The following is a 25,136-nucleotide window of genomic DNA, read 5'->3' as shown; positions in this document are numbered from 1 at the left end:
TGCATGGGTAATTTTTCAACATTGTCCCTTACACTCACTTCTGTTCCAACTTTTCCCTTCCCTCCCTCCACTCTCTCTCCTAGATGGCAGGCATATACTATTTTATATTATCAGTAAGGTAAAGGATGTTTTTTTAGCAGTAATACTATTTGAAACTGAAGAAATGGCATTTCTTTTCTAACTCCATTTGCTCACTCCTCTCCCTCACATGTTACCACACATCCTCCTAGTCAGGGATTTCCTTCACTTGCCCTCTAAAGCTAGAACCAGAGTTGACTTGAGAAGCTGAGAACCATCTGCATCTTTTCCTAAAGAGATTTCAACCACTCTTAGTGAGACAATAACTGCTTTCTTTTAAACAAGTTGTCTGAGCAAAGACTGTGCATCTTGTGTCTGAGCTAGGGACCAGTGAGCTAGTCCCTCACTGGTCAACAGTAGTTCAACCATCTTGGTTTAATGAGTGGCTTCTCTTCTATTCCTGCCCCATCAGGGAATGAAGACTAAGGCCAGAGTAAAAAACAAAGGTGGAAAAAGATGGAAGGGAGGGAACTGGGAAAAGAAGGGGCCTAAAGTAAGGAAGAGAACTTTGAGGTTAAGAAGTAGGGGATTAGTAAAGCAGAAGAGAAAATTTAAGGTCTTTGAGAAGTCTGAAGTCTGGGGATAGGGAGCAATTTGAGGATTTAGAAGCCAAGAGTGAGTACTCTGGAGCTGGTTGGCCCCTGAGGAAGGAGACAAGTATGAGAAAAGAATAAAGAGATTGAAATTATGAGTGAGAAAAATCTTGGGAGTCAATTAGCTTAAAACTTGTCACACCTGCTTCCAAAAGGGATTTACTAGGCAGAATACCTGCACTTCTGGTGGAATGCCTTTCCTGTTTTTGTCCACAGCCCACCTTCACATTCATGCAAAGACAGCAACCCTTTGCCTGGACAGAAAATTTAAAACAAACAGCTATTGTCTCATTAAGGAACTTTTGAGGTTCCTTTAGAAAACAACACAAAGTTCTCAACTTGAAACCACCCACCTTTTTTTGATTCATGATTGCCTTTTGACCAAAAAAAAAAAAAAAGTGGGGGAAAAATTCAAAATACAAAGTTATAACAAAACTAGTATTTTATTTGCACTGTTGATACACCATGCCTCTCAGCACTACTGCCATTCAATGATTTTCAGCACTTTTTCTGATATCTGCTTCACTTTCCACAGGATAGCTGTTTTTTCCTTAGATCTTCTTTGTAAACCTTCTCAACCAGGCACCTGATCTGGGCCTGCAAATAAGGACAGATGAAGAACTGGAAAGGGGAGGAATAATGACTTATATGGCAAAGAAAGATTTGAATGTTCATTTCTAAATTAAGAACTGTCATTAATTTAGATAACATGGGACAGAGTGGTGGGCTTATATGCCACAATATATAACATGTTTTACTCCATATAATGGCCTGTAGAAATGCACCAATATTAACTACCTCAAATTCAATTCAACAAAAATTAGACAGTTGCAGAGTATTTCTTTTCATGTCAGTTTGCTCTTCCTTTCTTCCCATATCACTCAATTTAGAGATGCTTAGTGACTATCTAGTACTCTTCAGAAGTGAAACTTGGAGACTCTGCTTAGAACTTTTAGCTTTCTCTTTCATTGTTATTTGGTTCAATTACCATGTGTGTTCCTGGGCTGAAAGTAAGGACCTGAGAAGTCAAGCAGGAATGGTCTCCTGCTTAATGCTGAAGAAATTATGAAGTTCAGAAACAGAAATTCTTACACTGACTTACAGACACTTCCCCACATCCCACAAAAGTTAGAGTCTGAAGCAATAGCAACAAACTCATTTATCAGGCAGAATACATCCTATAATTACACAGAATATAATACTCTTTAACAAATTCAATCTGCAGCCAAGTCACTGAGCTGTTTTTCCCTAGATTATATGAAACACTATGACTAATAGTATTTGAGTTTAACTTATTTGTTAGCACACTTTACAAAGTTTAGTTAACAGTAAAGTGTTCTATAAAGTTATGTGCAACTAAGTTATTGCTTCCTAATAGCAACATAAGTATATGCTGGAATGCTACACATAACACAAGTTGTGACATCATAGATTTATATTCTTACTATTTATTTTAAAAAGTTCAAAATAGTAAATGATGCAAATTTAAATATGATAAAAATTACTGCAAGAAAATAGTTCTGACATATGACATTTGTGCTTCACTTTCTCAGTATTAATATTCAACTGAAAGAAGTAAGCTAAACTGCTTCATCTGAGTAAATAAGAGAGCCCACCTACTAATTATTTCCATGGTTATTAATTTTAAAATATATCTGAGAGAATCCTCTCTCAAAAAAAAAAAAAAATCAAACAATGATTCTTATGAGTTACCTTCAGTTCAAATCACTTCTCTACAACTTTGATCATCACTAAAAGGTGTACAAAAATAAAATCAGTCATTTTCTAATATCTGTGAAGAAACAAGATGACACATTAAAAAAAAGTCCGTGTACCCACAAAAAATCTATGTGACTTAATTCAGGTATAATTTGAATATGACAGACATGGGAAGATGTGCCCTAATACAAGATTTATCCCAACTATCTCCCACAAGATCTTATTATAAAATAACTACTTAATAAGTATATTTTTATAGCAATCTTTTCTTTGCCACTGAGCTACCAATCTTGGAACCCTGAAGAAGCCAATGAGTTCCAATTATATGGTAACTCATACTTGACCAAAAACTTCTAATTCTAGATTTAATTCAATAAGCAAAGGATAAATTACATTTCCTTAACTCTTAAGTGACGAAATTGTGATTATAAAGTCTGTCATGCCAGAAATTTCAATATAGTTGATGTATTATCAACTTAAAGTTTTGGTCTAAATGAGCAATCCCAATGTCTAAGAGTAGTGCTGAAGTCATCTAAGAAATATCTAAAGTATTTTTCCAGAAGAAAGTTCTATTTAAAATGCAGGACATTATTTCTGTTATGTCCATTTATATTAGTTTGAAAGCACACAAAGAATTCTGTGCTTAAAAAAAGGATCAATATTTGGCTATCAAAGAGACTGCTGCAGTGATGCTAGACTATTTTAAATTGACATAAATATTTCAAGGGATTTAAATTTTCATTTTCAGACATATTCAGAAGACACAACATAAATAAACCTGAAAAAACCAGGGTACACAAGATAACATTTAGCTCCACATTTTCAATATCAGATTTGAATTCAGCTAAAAAAAAAAGATAATAATAAAGATTAAAAATTATACACATCCCTTATTTCCAAACTACCATGACAAAATCAAAGAGATGAACCTCTCATTTATGTACCAAATTGTCTATGGCAAACATATGCATAATATGATATAAAAAGTCAGACAAAAAAATGACTAAATAAGTAACCTCAGAGATCACAGTACTTTCAAAAAATATAATCATTAGTAATCTTCAGAGAAGGCATAGCCTCATTAACATTCTGATCTAGCCGATGATATTCCACAGTTTTGGAGCAAAGACCATCACGCCATTTTCTGCTCTGAACCATTAGGAAAATCTGAAATAAAACAAAATTATTTAAATGAGCAAATGATTACATAGAAGTAGAAAGTAGATCTTTGAATAATTAACAAACCCTCTGTCTCTCTAATAATAAAATATTTTCTGTTCTTTTCTTAATAGATTACCGTATAATATTTTGATATTTAAATATGACCTGCCTAAAATTGTTTTGATAAATGAATACATACTGAATAGTGGTAAATGGCCAGAAACAAAGCTTGAAATCTTTCTGCTAATCAACTAAGAAAACTGTTTTTCTATAACTACATTTAAATTTAAAAGATATTCTTGTGATAAAATAACTAAAATACTAATTATATGAAACATTTAGAGAAAAAACCATATAGGCATTATTTGCCTTTCTTCAGTGCTTTCTTTACTAACTAGTTCTCTGGAAGTTGGGGGATTTTTTTTCTGCCTTCTATTTCTCCCACCATATCCATGTTGATGTGGAAATGAAAGAGAAGGAAGAGAAAACAGAAAGAATTACATTCTAACTTATTAAAGACAAAACAAATTAGTGTTTGAATTTTCTATACAATATTTTGTATAGAACTTATGGAACTGCAGAGTTCAGATGTTCTAAACATACATCATCACATACTATGTACAACCCCTTTGTCCTCATGTAATCTAACATGTTATTTAAAATATGAGAGAAAAATTGCCCGGGAACACTGGAAAACAGTATGGCAGAAACTAAGTGAACATTTTACATTCCACCAAAATAATGTTCAAATGGGTATATGATTTAGGCATAAAAAGTATTACTATAAGCAAATTAAGAGAGCGAGCAAGAATTGTTTATTTCTCAGATCTTTGGAAAAGGAAGGAATTTATTAACTAAACAAGAAATAGAGAACATTATGAAATGCAAAATGGACAATTTTGATTACATTATATTAAAATTTTTTTGCACAAAACCAATGCAGACAAGATTAAAAGAAAAGCCAGAAGGCTGGGAAAAATTTTTTACATTAAGTGTTTCTGATAAAGGCCTCATGTCTAAAATATCGAAAGAATTGAGTCAAATTTATAAGAATACAACTCATTCCCCAAATGATAAATGGTCAAAGGATATGAACAGACAATTTTAAGATGAAAAGAAATTAAAGCCATTTATAGGCATATGAAAAAATTCTCTAAATCACTATTGATTAGAGAAATGCAAATTATAACATCTCTGAGTTAGTACCTCACACCTCTCATATTGGCTAAAATGCTCAGAAAAGATAATGATAAATGTTGGAGGGGATGTAGGAAAACTGGAACACTAATGTATTGTTGGTGGTGTTGTGAACCATTCTGCAGAGCAATTTAGAACTATGCCCACAAAGACTATCAAACTATGTGCATAGCCTTTGATCCAATAGTGGGTATCTACTGGGTTTATATGTCAAAGAGATTATAAAAGAAGGGAAAGGATCCATATGTGCAGAAATGATTGTAGCAGCTCTTTTTGTGGTGGCAAAGAACTGGAAAAATGAGTTGGTGCCTACCAATTGAGGAATGGCTGAATAAGTTATGGTATATGAAAGTAACAGAATATTATTGAAACATTATATATATATATATATATATATACATACACATATATGTATATATATATATATATGTAATATTATGAAACGATGAGCAGGCTGATTTCAGAAAAGACTTAACATGAACTGATGTTGAGTGAAGCTAGCAGAACCAGGAAAACAGCAAGATTGTGTAATGATCAACTAAGATAAACTTAGCTCTTCTCAGCAATTTAATGATCCAAGGCAATTCCAATAAACTTGGGATGAAAAATGCCATCCACATCGAGAGAGAGAACTATGGAGACTGAATACGTATCAAAGCTATTTTCACTTCTTTTTCTTGATTTTTTTTTCTTTCTTGTGGTTTTTCCCTTTTTTCTCTCCCAACATGACTCATATGGAAATGTATAACATATATATATGTGTGTGTGTGTGTGTGTGTGTATCAAAAAGTAAAATATGGGAGAGTTCAATGCGACACTTGGTAAATTTAGAGGGGGAAATTTCCCCATCTATATCAATTAATAAAAGCAAAAATCCTCAAATTCAGAGAATTTAGAAGGTAAGCAGAAAAGGATATACATCAAGTGTAAAAGATTTTCTTTAGGAGTTTAGCTACAAAGGATAGCAGAGATATGGGACAAAAGCTAACAAAGATAACCGGATCAAATGATTTCTTAAGGATGGAAGATACATCAAAGTATTTGTAGGCAATCAAGGAACATCAGAATGAGAATGGGAGAAGAGGAAATTTGCTTACAGAATATAGAATAGACTGGATCATTTACTCATATTTACCTTGGCATGAAAAAAGGTCACATCTTCATGTAAGATTGGGTTGAAGGAGAAGATATTAAGAAAAGGCAACTGATTTGAGAACTGGGAGTAGGTAGGAGGATCTGGATGCTTTAGGTCAGGGATTGACTAGCTATTTCAAAATGGATTTAATTTTAACTCACACTCTGAGGGAAAGTAATTGGATAGCCAGGAAACACAGTTTGGAAAGAATCCAAAGCAAGAATGGCATGACATTAAAGATAAGTGATAAGGAAATAAATAAAAAATGAGAATAGAGTAAGGTTATGGAAGTTTCTTCTCAATCCTATTCCTCTATTAAGAAATAACTCATTCTATATGATTCCTGGATAAAATATAAGAAAGAAACAGAAGGAAAGCAACTTCTTCGAAAAAGCCATTACAAAGTAACAAGACTGATGTGAAAGGTTCTGACAAATGTATCTGAGTTGGAAAGGGAAAGGTTAAATAAACAAAAGAAAGAGTAAACAACAAGGAGTCTGAGATTAGTCAAGATAATGGGAGAAAGAAAAGCTTGTTATAAGCAAAACAAATTGAGAGCAATTCTATTTGTAAATAGTTCATTTTTAAAAGTCGCAAATTTAATAATTATAACCTTAAATGTTTAATTATCATTTGATTCCCCAACAAGAAGGAAAAAACATAAGAAATTGATAGAAAATCAAAGTTCACTACATGCTGAATTATATGTGTATGCATGTGTGTGTACATTTTTAGTCATTTGTGTATATACATTTTTAGACATTTAAAGCACTTTAAATATCTATGTTTTGTGTATTCACAGAACCCTAAATTCACAAATGTAGTGCTTCAAATGACTAAAAAAAGACAAAAATTGCAATTATGATTTCAAATAAAGTATCAATAAAAATTAATAAAGTCAAGAGAGGAAAACAAGTATTTAAAAAATACTATAATGAAAAAACAATATTAATGTACATATACCAAATAGCATAGACTCGATTTTTAAAAGAAAATCTGGAAAAGAAAACACTAATAGAAGACATGAATATTCCTCTCTTAGTTAAACAAAACTAAAGGATAAACAAAAAGGAAACTAGAGAGAGCTCAATGGCATGAATAACCCATGATAACTTTAAATAGGAATATTAAAGTGTACATATACTCAGGGCATCCCAAAAATGCAGTTAGTGCAGTTTTATGTTACTAAAATGTATTAAACTTTAATAGTTTAAAACTGCATTAAAACTTTTTGGAATGCCCAGTGTATCAGCAATATGCTAAAACAAAAAGAAATCATACATAGATATAAAGAAAAATATATAATAAATGGCCCCTTACAGATAGAAAGACAACATAGCATAGTGAATAAAGAGTTGATTTCAAAGTCAGGAAAACCAGGATTTAAGTCCTTTCTCTGAAACATTCTAGCTATGTGATTGTGCTAATAAATTATTCAACTTCTCAGTGCTGTAAATAATTCTCTAAGTCTATAAATTCCTGTGAAGGTGGATTACCAGTGAAAATTTCCTTATGTGGGAGTTTCTTATGCCAATGAAATCACAGATTCAGTCCAGTTTCCTTAAATCCAGTCAAATTAATAATGAATAAACTAAATATGAGAAAAAAATTCTAATATAGGGCAGATTTCAAAGAAAATTCTATAATTCTGGAACTTATATTAATAAAACAATAATAACAATAAGTGTGAATTAAAGCAACTAAAAATACTACAAAAAATTAACAAATTAGCAATCTGAAAACAAGAGCAAAAGAAGAAATATTAAAAAGTGGAGAAAATAAAAATTAAAAGCTGTTACTTTAGACTATCAAAAATCAATGTCACTTGACAACTGAATAATAAAGAGAAAATAAAGTGATATTAACAAAGAAATAAACAAGGATTCACAACAAAACTTTCAAGAAATTATTAAATTATTAAAAACTACTAACACAACACATGCCAGTAAAACTGGGAATTCAAAGGGAATTAATGATATGCCGAAAATATAAAATAAGAAATAGATATTTTAAAACTATTATTCTTTAAAAAAAAAAAATCAAGCCATGAATGAAGTGCCAAAGTAAATTTAAAGATATAAAATGTTAAATTTTTTTTAAGAAAATGAATTCTAGGGGACAGCTAGGTGGGGCAGTGAATAGAGCACCAGCCTTGAATTCAGGAGGACCTGAGTTCAAATCTGATCTCAGACACTTAACACTTCCTAGCTATGTGGCCCTGGGCAAGTCACTTTAACCCCAGCCTCAGGAAAAAAAAAAAAAGAAAGAAAGAAAATTAATTCTATAGTACCAGCCATACTTAATTTATACAGAAAACATTTTTAAAATGTTTGCTCATTAAAAATCCAATTTAATTCTCAATCAGAAGGACACACATGTTACCATGTTGGGCTATGAGGTTTAATACACACACATACAAAATTGGAATGCAGATATGCAGATTACTGATTAGACATTCTTAAATTTTACCTTCAAATTAACCAAATTCTTGTGAAAATATAGCTATCAATAACAGTCACATTTCCTAGCATCATTATTTAGTTGTCTGACTATATTTAGTTTAGTCAGAAAAGTTATAATTTCAAAAACTCTATTATGGAAATGTTCCAAAGATTTAATTATATGAACAAAAAGTGGAAATAAATCTCTTCAGAAGTAAAACTTTACATAGGTACCATGGGTCAAAGCACAGTAAGTAGATATTTAACAGTACTTGGAAAAAAACTTCATTCTGACATGCAGTGGTAGAGGTGAAGAAAATTCTCAAACTCACCTTTCTTTTGTTATGATATGTGATATAAACAATAGCAATCAAAAGAGCAAAAATAATGAGATGAAAAAAGAAATGGCTGTCTTCCTCTTCTATATTTGATGATGGAGACTTAAAGGATTTTGTCTCATGAAAACTGTTCAGATTAACAGTCTGTTCAAATCCTGCATAACCTGTATTTTCTTGCATTTGCTCATCGGTATCATCTCTAGAATTGGGAGTCCAGTCATAGTCTTGTTCTCCATAATCCCCATTGTCCAAAGCATCCTTGGTTACAGATGGAGAACTGTTTAGTGTAAGAAGTTCCTCTTCTTCTATTCTAGTATCTTCAGTAGCATCAACTTCCATTTGAGGCATGGTAGTAGATGACAGAGAGACTACAGATGTGATCACTTCATTTTTTTCTGAATTGGACATGGGGGCTGGGACACTGGTGGTGGAAACATTAGCTCTGGTATGGTTAACTATTGACTCAGTTGCCACAGTTTCTAAGGTTTGTTTCACAGTTGATGCTAGAAACAAATGAAAAATAAGAAACATTAAAATGTAAAGTCTACTCTCATATGCACAAGACTGAAAGCATTACTTATATTTCACATAGGCCTCTTATTATATTATTCATTTTACTCAATTTTAATTGTTCAGACTCCACTAAAGTCAAATTCTGATGCCTCTTACTGGCCTGGAGGAAAGAACCCATTAAATTACATATCCTTGAAGTTGTAAAGTTAATTGGCCAGCAAAGGATATGAACAGACAATTTTCAGATGATGAAATTGAAACTATTTCCACTCATATGAAAGGACGTTCCAAATCACTATTGATAAGAGAAATGCAACTTAAGACAACTCTGAAATACTACTACACACCTGTCAGATTGGCTAAGATGACAGGAAAAGATAATGACGAATGTTGAAGGGGATACGGGAAAACTAATGCATTGTTGGTGGAGTTGTAAATGGATCCAACCATTCTGGAGAGCAATTTGGAACTATGCAAAAAGTTATCAAATTGTACATACCCTTTGATCCAGCAATGTCCCAAAGAGATATTAAAGAAGGGAAAGGGACCTGTATGTGCAAAAATGTTTGTGGAAGCCCTTTTTTAGTGGCTAGAAACTGGAAATCCAATCCCATCAATTGGAGAATGGCTGAGTAAATTGTGGTATGTGTTATGGAATATTATTGTTCTGTAAGAAATGACCAGCAGGATGAATACAGAAAGGCCTGGAGAGAGATGCTGAGTAAAATGAGCAGAACCAGCAGATCATTATAAACTTCAACAACAATACTGTATGAAGATCAATTCTGATGGAAGTGGATATCTTTGACAATGAGAAGCTCCAATTCAGTTCCAATTGATCAGTGATGAACAGAACCAACTACACCCAGGGAAAGAACACTGGGAAATGAATGTAGACTGCTTGCATTTTTGTTTTTCTTCCGATGTTATTTTTACCTTTCTAAATCCAATTTTTCTTGTGCAATAAGAGAATTGTATAAATATGTAGACATATATTGTATTTAAGATATACTTTAACATGTTTAACACGTATGAGACGGCCTGCCATCTAGCAGAGTGGGCGGGGGGAAGAAAAGGAAAAGTTGGAATAGAAGTGGTTGCAAGGGACAATGTTGAAAAATTACCCATGCATATCCTCTGTCAATAAAAAGCTATAATAAAAAAAAATTTTTAAGTTAATTGACCAGAACTAGTTAATAAGGCTTTAAAGATTCCCTGAACAAGCAACAGTAAGCTAATTTTTAGTGTTATATTGCTTCTTTTTTTTTTTTAACATCACTGTTATTTTCCTGTAGTCTATCTCCTCCCCACCAAAATAAAACTCCCTTCTAACAAGGAAGTTAAAGCAAACCAATCTGCCACACTGAACAAGCCTTGACAATATAAAACTTACTCTATTGCTGTAATCTATCACACCTCTCCTATTAAGAAGACTGAAGTATGCTGGGGGTGGGGGGAGACTATTTTGTTTTATTATCAGTCCTTAGTAGTCAGGATTGATCAATGTACTGGTATGAATCTTTTACTATTATTTTCCGTTATATTATGCTTATATTTTTAATTATAATATTTCCTTTATATTATTTTATAAGTTTCTCTGAAATTTTCAAATTCATTATTTCTTACAGTCCAATAGTCTATTACATATACACACCACAATTTGTTCAGCTTTTCCCTGATCAATAGATAAGTAAATATGCTTCCAGTTTCTTGCTATCACAAAAAGTTTAGATAAATTAGAAACCAAAGTATAATAATTGCTTTGTCAAATACCAATACACTATGTAAGTGGCTTGTAAAAGAGAAATCTCCAAGAATGTAGGACAGGATGACTCCAAACTATTCTGCCATCCATAAATGAAGCAAAGATATTTTCACTCTGTCAAAATGGAAGTAACGGAAAAAAGCTCAAATAAACCCCAACACAACCTTTCAAAGGAAACAAATACCTATCCTAGAACAATGGTAACTAATTTCCATCAAGAGAAATAAACAAAATTTCACAAACCTACTGAAGAGATGTGCTATTAAGTATCTCTTGACTGAGAAAATAATAAGCTACTATGAATTTTGTTGGCTCTAAATGAGTTTGTGGTTTATTACTTACAAGAAAAATTATATTTAGTTATAGATATTTGAGCTATATAAGCTTTTTTAGATATTCCACTGAGTCATTTTAATGAGATGTCTAGTTTTATTTTGTAGTTTTTGTACAGGAGATATCTGGTTAAAGCAATGAACATTTTAAATTTTATGGTTTCACAGTTGTATTTATGAATTCTCTTAAAAGCTCTAAAGTCCCAAAATTGGGAAACATTAATCAAGAGATTTATTCTGGTTATGGAAATAAGACCTATGGATACATAACAGAAATAAAAAGTTACAGCATTAGCAAATGAGAGGAGCAAGGGAAAAAAATATCTTTCATTTCTACAGAAAAAGAAAGAGTACATGACTAAACAGGGGGTTAGAGAGGATCACAAAAGGACTAATTTGGTTATGTAAAATTAAAGTTTTGTACAAGCAAAACTAATACAACTAATATTAGAAGGGAAACAGGTAAACCAATTTAAAAATATATCTTTACAGCAAATTTCTCTGATAAAGATCTCATTTTCAAAAAACACATACATACACACAATCCTGATTCAAATGTGTAAGAACTATTCCCCCAAATGGCAAATGATCAAAGGAAATGAAGAGGAAGAACTTCAAGCTATAAATATCCACATTAACAAGAAATGTTCCAAATTACTAGTGTCAAATTCAAGCAGAAATGGATCTCTATGGCCCACATACTGGCTTATAAAACTACAAATTAACATTATCCATTTTGCATTTTCATTTATTTTGTTAAAACATTTCTCAATTAACATTTCAATCTGGTTGCCTGCAGCTGGGAGAGTTAGATACTTCTAAATCACAGATTGTCAGAGAATACTTGAACCTGTACTCATCAAAGCAGCCATGTTGATCAAAAAAAAGGGGGAGAGGGAATAACAAATATTGGAGAGGCTTAGGGATAATAGGCACATTATAGATGTTGGTGAGACTGTGAACTACTCCAGCTATTCTAGAAAGCAGTTTGGAATTATCAGAAAACAGCTAAACTGTGTATAATCTTCGACCAAGTGATGCCACTACTAGGCCTATACCCCAAAGAGATCAATGAAAGAAGAAAAGAAAGTATATATATATATATATATATATATATATATATATATATATTTATTTATTTATTTATGCTAGTTTTTTTTTTACATTGACAAAGAACTGGAAACTTAAAGGGGTACTCATCAATTGGGGAAAGGCTGAACAAATTACAGTATATGAATATAATGGAATATGATTACAATAAAAGCAATGATGAAACAGATAATTTAAAAAAAAATTGAACTTATATAAACTGATGCAGAATAAAGTAAAGAAGGCTTTTATAAATTTATGCAGAATGAAGTAAGTGGTAGCAGAAGAACACTTTATTCAATAACATTACAAACTTTGCAAGATTTAAGAACTCTGATCAATGCAATGACTAACCATGATTCCAAAAGATCAAAATGACATGTCAAACATCTCCTGATAGAAAAGTAATGCTCTCAGGGTATAGTATGAGGTATACTGATATAAATACACACAAACACTCACACACACATGCATTTATTTGTATGTATGTATATATGCACACATATGTGTATATGTATGCATAGTTACAGTCAATATGGGGATTTCTTTTGATTTTGTGGGTGTGTATATATGTGTGTGTATGTATACATATAGAGGGAAGGGGTACTAGAATCAGCTCAGACTGATTTGATGATTGTTAAATTTTCAGCATGAACATTTATAATTCAGGCAATCTCTACAAATCAAAGCATGATTATCTTTTAGACTATTTAAATTTTTAAAAGTGGTAATATAGATTAAACTTTAAAAGGTATGTGCTTATACATATCTCCCTCACCCCCCAAAAAAGAAAAACAATTACCAACACAGTCCAGGAAACAGAAGACTGCCAAGGCAAGGGACCAAGGCCCAATAAACAAAATAGATCCTCCAAATAAAAGACAGTCCTTATCATTACAAGTATAATCTATGTAAAGTACTACTTTTTAACCAGATAAATGATAAACCTCAGAATTTTTTAATCATAAGTAAAATGGGATAGTTGACCCACTGTACTTCATAAAAAAAATTATTAGCCATGCCAGACTTGGAAATCATAAATCTGAAGTCTGGCAACATAAAGTGAAGCAATCAAAAGTTACATCATTTAAGGTTTACTCAAGCACAAGGCTAATGAGGCTAAGATTATAACTTGTATTATAGATCATTAGAGCTGAAAGAGACCTTAACATTCATCTAAAGCAACCCTTTTATCCCTCATATTTTATTTCATATTATCTACAATAACTATATGCTATCTCAAAAATAAATGCTACTAGTGGCAAAAGTTATTGGGTAAAGGAGATATGTGAATGACAAAACAGCAATCCATCTTTACCACTGGATAAAGAAATTAAAACCCATATCTAAGTGGCAATAGTTTGGTATTATTTGACCCTTTATACTTTAGACTTCATTTTAAAACAGATGCACTTTCCAAGTATATTGTATCTTATTGTTATCTGTCTACATATCTTTGTTATTATAAATTAATCCCTGTGAGAGATTAAACTTTATGTTTCTTCTAATGCTTAGAAGAATATGATGCAAGAATACACATTTAATATGGCAGAAGGATATTGGGGGATGGGGAGCCATGCAATCTCTTCTATTATTTCCCCAAAAGAAGCTAAGATGACAAAAAGATAATTATGATACAATCAATCACAATTACATTCTGAGACAGTTATTATCAAAGAAGCTACACAAAAATAGTATAATTCTTTTTTCCTCTTTTCCTCTATTCTCATTATATGCCAACTTTGCAAAAAAAAAAAAAAAAAAAAGATACTGTAAAGGTATAAGAAAATAATGATAAAAATCACAGCACATGCTATATTTACATATATCCACTCTTTTCCTTCACCAATGTATCATCTTGGATGGGCATAGACAAATGCTTAGCTGTTGTAAGGCCAGATTTGAAAACAGGAGGGACTAAAAGTTGCACAGTAAAGTTAATCAGTGATGCATGAGGTCTGGAAAGTTAAGCACACTATAAAGTCTGAGTATGATCAAAACAAACACTGTCCAATGATGAGCCTAAATAGGTTCACTACTAGAGGACTGTCTGCCAAGTAACAGTGAAATTGTGAAACCACAAAGTGGGGCTACAATCTTCATTGTGGTAGCAGCAACTGAAAAATCACAAATATTTAGAATACATGTTATATCTTTATTATCTTTCAAAGTAGGCACATTTAAAATGTTGACATGTTATTTTTTATATGTTATTGTGTATAAGTATTTAAATCTACTACCCTGGAAAAAGTAAACAGAATAGATACCCACTTTCATTTAAACTACAAAAGGGAAATTCAGAGTCCAAAATAAGGTTAGTTCCCTTAAAATTTAACTTCCCTGAGGGAAAAGATTATTCCTTTTTTCTCTATACACACCCATCCCTTAGATCTGTGCTACGTACACAGAAAGTACTTAGTGAGTTTTTTCTTTGAATTAACTTGCCATGTTAGCTCCTGTCATAGCCAGTCCTCCAACATACTGATTACACAAATTAAACCAAAAAATTTGTTAGTTCTCTATAGTGTTGCAAGGATGGCATCTTTTTAAAATACCTGTCATCTCCCCAATAGGTCACGCTAAGACTCAGGAAAAGCATCTTCAAATAAACAGAATCAGACAGGCTGTTTGTCCTTTAGCAGAAAGATTAACTTTGTTCTATGTGGTCCCAGAAAGCAGAACCAGAAATAGTAAGTGGAAGTTGCAGAACCAAATACAGGGCAAATGTCAGGGAACACTTTCAAACAATTATAGTTAAACAGTAAGTAGAATGGACTGCATCAAGAAGCAAGAGGTTCCCCTTTTGAAAGAAAGATGGGGGGGGGGAGGAAAAGAGAGAGAAAGAGAAAAAGAAAGAGATAGAAAGAGAAAGAGAGGGAGGGAGGGAAGGGAAGAAGGAGGGGAGGGGAGAGGGAGGAAAAAATTCTATTTATTAAGCATAAGATTTTACTTAGGGCATAGTCAAGTTACAAACAAAATTTGTTCAAATTTTTAAGTTATCAATTTGTAGTTTACTATGGGAGTCACTGGAATGCTATACTTTCAAAGTTATGAGCCCTACCTAACTCAAAACCTGGAAATTAAATACCCAACTAAATATTTATACTAAATTAGATTTTGCTTCAAAGATATATAATTTCACTGGTGTGAATATTCATTCTGCCTACCAATGCAGATCCAAAACCCACTATGCCTTAGGTAAATAAAAGCTGCTGAAGCTGGAGAGTCCAAACTAATGATGTGTTTCTTTGAACTTAACTATTCTGATCTGGAAAAGCAAATATGTAGACTATTACTGAACTCATATTCAAAGCCTTGTTCAACTCAGTAGGACTTGCCAGGAGTCATGATCTATTGTAATATATCAGATATTATAGTGAATCAAGTCATGCATAGACTTCACAAGGAATATTCATGGTCTAATAGATATATCTTTTTTTATATAAACATTCTGTGTGTTATATAAACAAACTGTGTGTCCCATTTGGTTCAAAGTCTACTTCAGGTAGAAAAAACAAAGCTCAAGTATCAATTAGATTGAATAGTATGGAGTTGCTGAATAAAGTTATATATATTAAAATTGTTAAAATCCTCACTGCTGGGCTTAACTCCACTAATGGTGAAGAAAAGTAGGGACTCACTTGAGCTCTCCCCAAGCCCTTCCAAACCCCTTTAAATAATTCCCCAAAACAAATTTTGGAGTGGCAGAACTCACAAAAGGCAGGATGAAACCATTTTCTAGCCCATTTTCTTGCTAGGTTAGCAAGAAAGGTCTATTGCATAAGAATTTGTGAAGCACAGGCCATCGCCCACCAAACCAGCAGGCACTGGAAGTTTGCAGCAGTTGGCAGTTTCCAGATTTTTCAGCCCATTGATAGAAAATGGGTCAGACAACTAATCAAAAGATTATAACAGTCCCTTTACTAGCACCAAGACTCTATTACTTTGCCCATATTTGAATCTGAGTTGTAGTCCTGGATCTCAGTCCTAGTACAAGGAGTACTAGCATACCAGACCTTATGGCTAACAAATAGAACAAATGGAAAAAAAAGATATAAAAATTCCCTGAAGAAAAGAACAATTTAAAAACTGTCTAAAGAGAAAAGGTACAAAAGTTTAATGAAAAAAATTATTCTTTAAAAACTAGAATTAGGCATGTGAAAGCTAATGAATTTGAGACACCAAGGGGGGGGGGGAGCCAAAAGAATGAAAAAAATGTGTCCAAAAAAAAAATATATATATATATATTATCACGGAAAAACAACTGACATATCACGGAAAAACAACTGACCTGGAACACAGATCCAGAAAAGAGAATTTTAAAATTATTGAACTAGCAAAAAAAAAATTGCAAAAAAAAAAAAAAAAAAGGTGGGGGGAGGGTTGGTCATCATCTTTCAAGAAATTATCAAGGAAAACTGCCCTGATAACTTAGATCCAGAGGGCAAAGTAAAAATTGAAAGAATCCATCAATCACCTCCTGGAAAAGATGCCCAAATGGAAACTCCCAAGAATATTATAGCAAAATTCCAGAGAAAACACTGCAAGTAACCTATATCACAGAAAGTCACAGTCAAGATACAAAAGATCTAGTGGTTTCTGGAATGGAGTGCTTAGAATGACATTCCAGTAGGCAAAAGAGCTAGGATTACAACCAAGAATTGTCTACGCAGAAAAAGTGAGTATAATCTATCAAGTATAATCTGAAAAACCAGATATTCAAGAAAATAGGACTTTCAAGCATTCTTGATGAAAAGACCAGAGCTGAATAGATAATCTGACTTTCAAATATAAGATTCAAAAAAAAGAATAAAAAAGTAAATAGCAAAGAAAAATCATAAGGCAACTATATTTCTACAAGGAAAGATAATATAAGTTCTGAAAACTTTCTCATTATTAGGGCAATTAGAAGTATACATAGAGGGCCTGAATATGAATTGAAATTGATGGGATGATTATCTTAAAAAATGAAATTAAAGGGTGAGAAAAAGAGGAATGCATTGGGAGAAAAGAAAAGGGAGAAGTAGAATGGGGTAAATTAACTCACATAATAAGGGGCATGAAAGAACTTTTACAGTGGAAGAGAAGATGGGGTGAGAGAAAGGAAATGAACTTTACATATAGGTATAGAAAGCTATCTTACCCTACAGTTAAACTAGGAGGGTAAAGGGATGAGAAGGCTGGGGCGAAGGGAAAATGGGTTGGGAGTTAGGAGAAACACTAATATCACAGAAAAGGAAAATGACAAATGCTAGAGGGGATTTGGGAAAATTTAGACTCTAATGCAGTGTTGGTCAAGTTGTATACTGATTCAATCATTCTGTAGAGCAATTTGGAATTATGAAGGCTATAAAACCATGTAAGCCTTTTAACCAAGCAATACCACTACTAGGTCTATATACCCAAAAGATAAACAAAAACTAAATGGACCCATATATACAAAAATATTTACAACAACTCTTCCAGTGGTGGCAAAGAATTGGAAATTGAAGAGATGTCTACCAATTGGAGAACTGCTAAACAAGTTGTATAAGACTGTGATGAAATACTACTATGCTATAAGAAATGATAAGAAGGATGCTTTCAGAAAAACCTAAGACTCACATGAACTGATGCAAAATAAAATTAGCAGGACCAGAACTTTGTGTACAGTAACAGCAATATTGAATGATGATCAATTGTGAATGACTTATCTATCAGAAACACAATAATTCAAGATAATTCTGAAAGACATATATTAAAAAATGCTATCCATCTTTGGAGAAAGAATTGATGGAGGCTGAATATAGGCTGAGGCATATTTTTTTTAATTTTTCTTTTTTTTCTGTCTGTTTTCTTTCACAACATGACTAATATGGAATTATGTCTTGCATAATTACACATATATAACCTGTCAAATTGTTTCCCTTCTCAAAAGGGCAAAGGTATGGCAGGGAAAAGAAGGGAGAGAGAGAATTTGGAACGCAAAAGAATTTTTCTTTTTTTTTTTTCTTTTTTTTTTTTTTTGGTTGAGGCAATCGGGGTTAAGTGACTTGCCCAGGGTCACACAACTAGGAAATGTTAAGTGTCTGAGGCCAGATTTGAACGCAGGTCCTCCTGAATTCAGGGGCTGGTGCTCTATCCACTGCACCACCTAGCTACCCCCCAAGAGAATTTTTTAATGACTGCTAAAAAATGTTTTTATGTGTTAATTAGGGAAAGAAATAAATGATAATTCACTCCTGCATTTCCAAGTTTAGTTCAAATGTCACCTCCTAGAGATGACCTGTCTGGGGAACTAACTGGCCCAGTGGATAGAGCATTTGCTCTGGAGTGAGAAGCCAAGTTCAAATCTGGCCTCGGACACTAGATATTATATCCTGGACAAGTGACTTAAACTTATTGGCTTCAGTTCTTTCATCTGTAAAATGAACTGAAGAAAGAAATGTCAAATTTCCAGTATCTTTGCCAGAACACCCCTAAAAGTAGCCATAGAGTGTTGCTCAGACTGAAACGACTCAACAACAAATTCCTCAAGTCATCTTTCTTACTTTTCCTCATATCCAATTCTAATGTTCCAAGTTTCTATGCTATAGTACAACTTTCTATATTTGCTTAATGATTCAATCTTTACATAAAATTGCCTTTCTTCATAAAATTTATGAGTCCACATTTTGGGATTCCTTCTAAATGAATAAGTTTGTTTATTTTGAAGGCAGTTCTATTTTGAAGTTCCTTCAAACAAAAATTTGAGATGAAAGGAGCACTTAATAATAAATCAAAACCAGGAAAATTTCCACTAATCAGTGGAAGAACTGAGTTTCTCTTAAAAGAAACATGATAATTTCTCTTTAAGATTTCCTATGGAACATACACATTTAAGAACAGCTTTTCTCAGACAATTTAGTAACCCAAAAGTTTAATCTAGCATCACTTGAGAAATAGGGATAAGAAGAACTTCAAAGACATAATGCATCATAACAATGAGATTTGAACCTGAAAACTCTGCCCATTGTCTCTAATCTTAAACTTAAATAGAGGTCTATTAAACTAAACTGAGATTCTAGTTTCAGGGTCAGGGAGACTCCCATCCGGGTCTCTGCCCTTGGCAGAGCTGCAAGGTGGATGGATGACTGTCTCCTGACAGTAGTGATCAGGTATAGCAATTCTGACTCTTTGTTGTTCCTAATTGATAAGCCAAAAAGGCTTGGGATCATTCCTCAGATCAGCCTGTCCCAGAAGCTTCTGTACAATTCACAAAAGATTACCTGGTTAGCTGATTTATTTTCTCCCCCAAAGTCTCATGCCACAATTTGCAGATTTTCCAGGAGTCTTTTTTTCATATAATATTTATATCCATAGTTTGTATTCCATCTACAACAATTTTCACTGATATATATATATATATTAGAAAAATCAAGTTTGACAATACGGTATAGGTAAGAAGAAAAGGTTAAGGAAAAATAACTGCCCCTACAAAAGTAGAGTATGCAGCAATTAAACATTTAACCTTTCTTTGCCCTTTTAACTTCAGTCACCAAAACATCTATCTCACCTTCAAATGTCTGTAACTTTTCCTATACATAGTAAATTTGCTCATTTCCAAAACATCTTCTCACTACTCTCAACCACAGAGCCATTTTTCATTTTTTCTCCTACTATCTAAAATATCCTGTGCTCTTTAGCAATATTCTCTATAAGAATCACTAAGGTCTCCATCTCTTCAGTGCCTTCCAAACAACCAATCCTCAACCAACCTCTTCTACTTCCTGCCATTCTTCAGTCCTTCCTAAAGTGTGATTCCTAAAATTCAGTCTCATAGGGGGCAGCTAGGTGGCGCAGTGGAGAGAGCACCAGCCCTGAAGTCAGGAGGACAGGAGTTCCAATGTGGTCTCAGACACTTAACACTTCCTAGCTGTGTGACCCTGGGCAAGTCACTTAACCCCAGCCTCAAAAAGGAAAAAAAAAAATTCAGTCCCAGACCTCCACCTCTTCAATTCCCTACCTATCATGCTCATATTTTCCCTAGTGAATTCTAACCATTTTTCTGTCATCTCTTCTGTCAGCCCTTCTTTAGTTCCTACCCAGAATCCAAAGTATTCAATTCTGTACTCCACAGTTTAGGAAGGACATTGTTAAGCTAGAGTTTGGAGAAGAATTGGAGAAGAATTCCTAAAGAGGTAGTTATTTGTCTGCTATTTGGTCTCAGGGCAGAACTGGGAATCATGGGTAAAAGTTATAAAGAAATATTTATTTAGGTTTAATGTAGGGAAAAGAGTTGTCCAAAAGTAATACTTCTCTACTCCTACTTCTCAGTTTCCTATAGTGTTATCACTTCTCTTTAATTATTCCTATCAGCTCACTCCTAGGTCCTCCTTTTTTCAGTTGTACCCATACCTTAACTCAACTATCCCAATTCTTCAATTCCCCTATACAATCCTTAATCTTTCTGCACTTCACGGCACTGCACAACCAGAAGCTCCCCAGTGATTTTTCAGGACTCCCACACAGTTCCTCCTCCACAGTTGTCCTTCCAAAGACACTTTTTATTTCCACCCCTACAAAGAAAGTAATTCCTGAAAACTGATTCAATCTTTCTGTAGGGAAATTGGAACTATGATCACAGGCTATAAAACCATGCATACCCTTTGACCTAGCAATAGCACTTATTAGAGATTTTAAATAAAAAGGATGGAAAAGGACTTATGTGTACAAAAAAATATTTATACCAGCTCTTTTCTAGGAACAAAAAATTGAAAATTGAGGGGTTGACCATCAATTGGGGAGTGATTCAATTAATTGTGGTATATGATTATGATGGAATACTATTTTGCTATAAGAAATGATGAACAGCATACTCTCAGAGGAAGCTGGAAAGATTCCATGAGCTGATAAAAAGTGAAATGTAATGTGTGCAAAGTAACAACATTGTAAGATGATCAGCTGTGAATGATATAACTATTCTTAATTTCCAAGACAATTCTGAAAAACTTATGCTGAAAAATGTTATCCATACTCAAAGAAAAAACTAATGGTGTCTGTGTAGAGGGCCAGAACTCTGAAAAGATATACTTGAATCAAGGACAGCATAGTACTTAATAGTTAAGTACCCACTCGATGTGAGATAATGGTTCCCTACTTAATGTGATGATGATGTGATGGTTGCCCACACTCAGTGTGCTTTAGTGATATAACCATACTGAGGTTTATAATGGACTCTCAGTCACAAAAAGCTCTCTTAGCCCCAGACACAGAGAAAACTTGACCAGCCTCGTGGTAGTTCTCCTTCCTTCATCACTTCTCCACCTAAAGACCTACACCCGTCCAGAGATCCTTCAGAAAGCTACCCTGGACATTACATGTCTGAATGAAGAATGAAACCTTTTTTTTTAATTTTATTTTTCTTGAGGGTTTTTTTGGGGGTGAGTCTGGTTTCTTTCATTATCATAAATATAGAAATGACATGTATAATGTACACGGAACTGCTTGAATTTTCAATAAGGGGAGAAGGGAAAAGAGAGAAAGGGAAAAAAATCTAGAACTCAAAATTTTAAAAATAAATGTCAAAAATGTTTTTTTTCATATAATGGGAAAAATAAAATACTAAATCTATTTTCTAAAAGTTTAAAAAAAAAAAAAAAAAGCAAGCAATTCTTCAATAAAGTCCCAAGAAGGCCCCCTTGATTCATATACACACAAAGCTCCTCCATAAAAATTTAGGCCCCGTGCTGTATGCCTTACCACAAATCTGCCACAGCCTCACAGACCTTTCTCATCCTAATGCCATGCTATTCTTGCTTTACTGGCCCTAGACACAAACTCAGAATTGCAGAAGAGTTACCTAATCCAACCCACAAAAAAAGGAAATCCTTGCTACTATGCTCATACCTGACAAACTGTCAGACTGCCTATGCTTGAAGATATCTAAAAAATGTCAACACTTTTGGGAGCCATAATCTCCCTTTTGGACCACTTTCCCTCACATTGTCTAAATAAATTTGATTCTTTACAACTTCTATTCCAGGGTTCCCAATTCTTCCCTGAGGCCAAAAACAACAGCTAGGCTATCCATCTCTTCTCAAAGTTCCAGCTTATCACGTTCTTCCTGAACTGTGGAGCACAGAAATGAACACTGTATTCCAAGTATAGTCTGACCAGGAGAGTCATCTCCTTATTCCTGGAAGTAATGTTTCTGGTGTAGCTTAAGGCCCCATTAGCTGTTTTGGCTTAATATCAATGTAACTTCCTCCTGGGGTAGAGGGAGAGTGAGTAGCTCCTCCTCACATCACCAACGTCCTGGCCCCTCTTCCCAGACCTCACAAGGCCCCAAATTTCGCTTGTTCCTAAGCCTGACTCCTCATTCTGAACCTCTTTCGAACCCAAAACTTCACACTGCTCCCCCCTGGCCTTACTCTAAAATGTGTCCTCCAGCGTACAGAGTACGTCCGTACATACATACATACACACATGCAAACACACTTCTCCTTCTCCTCCCCCCTCCCTCCTTTCTCTTTCCCTCTCCCTTCCTCCTTCTTTCTCTCAGTTATTGCAGCTCCGGACTCCGATTTGCACCCTAGTTTTAGGGTCCAAGGTCCAGACTCTCCCTTCCCACCTGCCTTAGTCACTCCCGGCCTTGAGCTCCTCCCCACCCCCAAGCTTCTCAGGTGCCCTGCTCCTCAAGTTCCTTTCACCCAACACAGTCTCGGCTGGTCCTGGGCCCCTCAGACACACCTGGCCCCCTCCTCACAGAGCCCCTCCCTCAAGCACATCGAGCCCAGTCCTCACACACACCTTCCTTCCGTTACTCCCAGGACCCTTCCTCACAGATCCCGGCCACAGCCTCTCCCCGACCCTTCCTCAGATCCTTCCCCCAGTCAGCCCTGGCTCCTCCCCTAGATCGGGGACTCCCCCGACCCCTCAAGGCTCGGACTCCGCAGGCCCCAACACCCTCTAGGCCAGGCCGGCCGCCAGCTCTCGGTTCCCCCAGACCCCTGCCTAGAGCTCAACCGGCCCTCACCGCTGAGCAGCTCCGGGGAGGCGAGCAGCAGCAGCAGCAGGAGCAGGAGTGCGGGCGAGGCCCGGGCTGGAAGGTCAGGACGGCGGCGCGAGGACTCGCGGAGCCGAGGCGGGGGCCTTTCCTGCAGGGCCACCTCCATGGTCCTGCGGGCGGGAATACTAGCCATAGCCCGGACAGGCGGAGCCGACCAGAGCGCCGGTTGCTAAGGATTGCGTCTCCTGCGCGGTGACGTCATCACCAGGAAGGCGTGGTCCCTCCCACCCCGGAGGCCTGAGGCATAGGCTGGAACACTTGAAACTGCTTAGAGGCTTCCCAGGACCTGCAGGTGACCCCAGGGATCCCCGGTTCCAAGGACCTCACTTTACAAACGTGAAAACTGAGGACGACAGGAAGGGGGAAAACTTGTCCAAGATCAAGTAGAGAGTTAGCAGCAAGGCATAGGGCATTTACTCCCAAGCGAGAAAACTACTGCAGGCCCGAGCGTCCTTTACAAACCGGAGAGTCCTCCGTATTCCCCCAGAGTTTGGTGACCACCTCAAATTGGAAGGGGCAGGGGGGAGAAGGCAGTGAGGAGAGAGGGGAGTCACTAATCCGCACATAAAGATCCCTGCGGACCCCTCCTGACTTAATTTTAAAATACAAGTTTATCATCTATGTTTTATTGTAATTTTCTTTTATTTGGTTAAATATTTCCCCATTACATTCTAACATGATTTCTGCAGTGGGTTTGACGCCTCTGGTCTGCAACAGTTAACGGACAGCCAAGATGGGGCAAAAGCTTCACTGAAACTAGGTCTTTCTCCCTGCCTTATACTGAAGAAAAGAAGACATTCCGAGCATCCTGATGGCCATTTAAATGTGCCTGAAAGGGAATTCTGTGGAAGAACATAACTTGTTCTGCTTGATCCCAAGGTCCCTGAAGGAGAAGGGAGATTGAGTAAAAAAAAAAAAAAAAAAAAAAAAAAAAAAAAAAAGCCACGCTGCAAGCTTCAGGCATGGCCCTTTCTTAAGTGAGGAGGGTCTTGATCAGGAGACATTTGTGTTAATTTGATAAGTTCACTATTTTACTGGATAAAAGTACAGTGTGAATCTTTACAGGCATCAGAAAGGTACCCACTGTGGGATACCATACATGCCTAGGCCTTGCTGAGAGTGTTGGGGGCGGTAGCCCCTTGATATTCCTTGTTCCATCTCCAACTTCCTTTGGGACTTGGACCATACAAGATCTGGTCAAACCAGTTTGGGCTATCTGAGCTGGCTGGGGTTTTACAGCCCCCATTCTAATCTGCTCAGATAGACCAAATGCCAGCAGGAAATTCCTTTTCGGGAAGAGACTCCTGTCTTTCCCCAAAAGATAACAAGAGAATCCTTATCACTTACATCACTCTCCTGAACCTCCTTACATCACTGCATCTGAATGATTGTGCTCTTGTATAAAACAGAGTCCTCAAAAATCTATTCTTTGCAAAATTGGCCTTGTACCATGCAGCCATTTTGCCCACTGGCTCTCAGGTGTTTCCATTCTAATCAATAAAGACTATGTTTCCATACAGCATTGAGTAACAAATTCATTTGCTGCTGACCCAGCCCTTGGTTACTTTGGGGAAGGAAGGAGAGAGAGAAAAGGAACTGACCCATCTCTGTTTAGACCTCAGTTTACTCCTCATCATTTGGTGGCTCGATCTTTAGAGGTAATTTTTACTTACCTGCTGGAAATTCTCTTTTATAAGCTTGGGGGCAGATTAAAACCAAAATCTCGAGAAAATAGTGGTTTTAAAC

At 35.2% G+C, this 25,136-nt stretch overlaps 1 protein-coding gene across 1 annotated transcript; it reads right to left on the bottom strand.

The window, feature by feature from the left end:
• Positions 1-1,098: 1,098 nt before the first annotated feature.
• C2H5orf15 (chromosome 2 C5orf15 homolog) lies at positions 1,099-23,577 on the bottom strand. Its single transcript, XM_074290935.1, has 3 exons — positions 23,358-23,577; positions 8,657-9,165; positions 1,099-3,557 (listed from the first exon to the last, which is right to left on the bottom strand). The coding sequence occupies exons 1-3, from the start codon at positions 23,521-23,523 to the stop codon at positions 3,426-3,428; spliced, it is 807 nt and encodes a 268-aa protein (XP_074147036.1). The 5' UTR covers positions 23,524-23,577; the 3' UTR covers positions 1,099-3,425.
• Positions 23,578-25,136: the final 1,559 nt, after the last annotated feature.

This window comes from Sminthopsis crassicaudata, chromosome 2, assembly GCF_048593235.1.
Source record: "Sminthopsis crassicaudata isolate SCR6 chromosome 2, ASM4859323v1, whole genome shotgun sequence".
Classification (NCBI taxonomy): Eukaryota; Metazoa; Chordata; class Mammalia; order Dasyuromorphia; family Dasyuridae; genus Sminthopsis; species Sminthopsis crassicaudata.
Note: the sequence above shows the minus strand (reverse complement) of the source record. Positions and strands in the feature narration are given on the sequence as shown.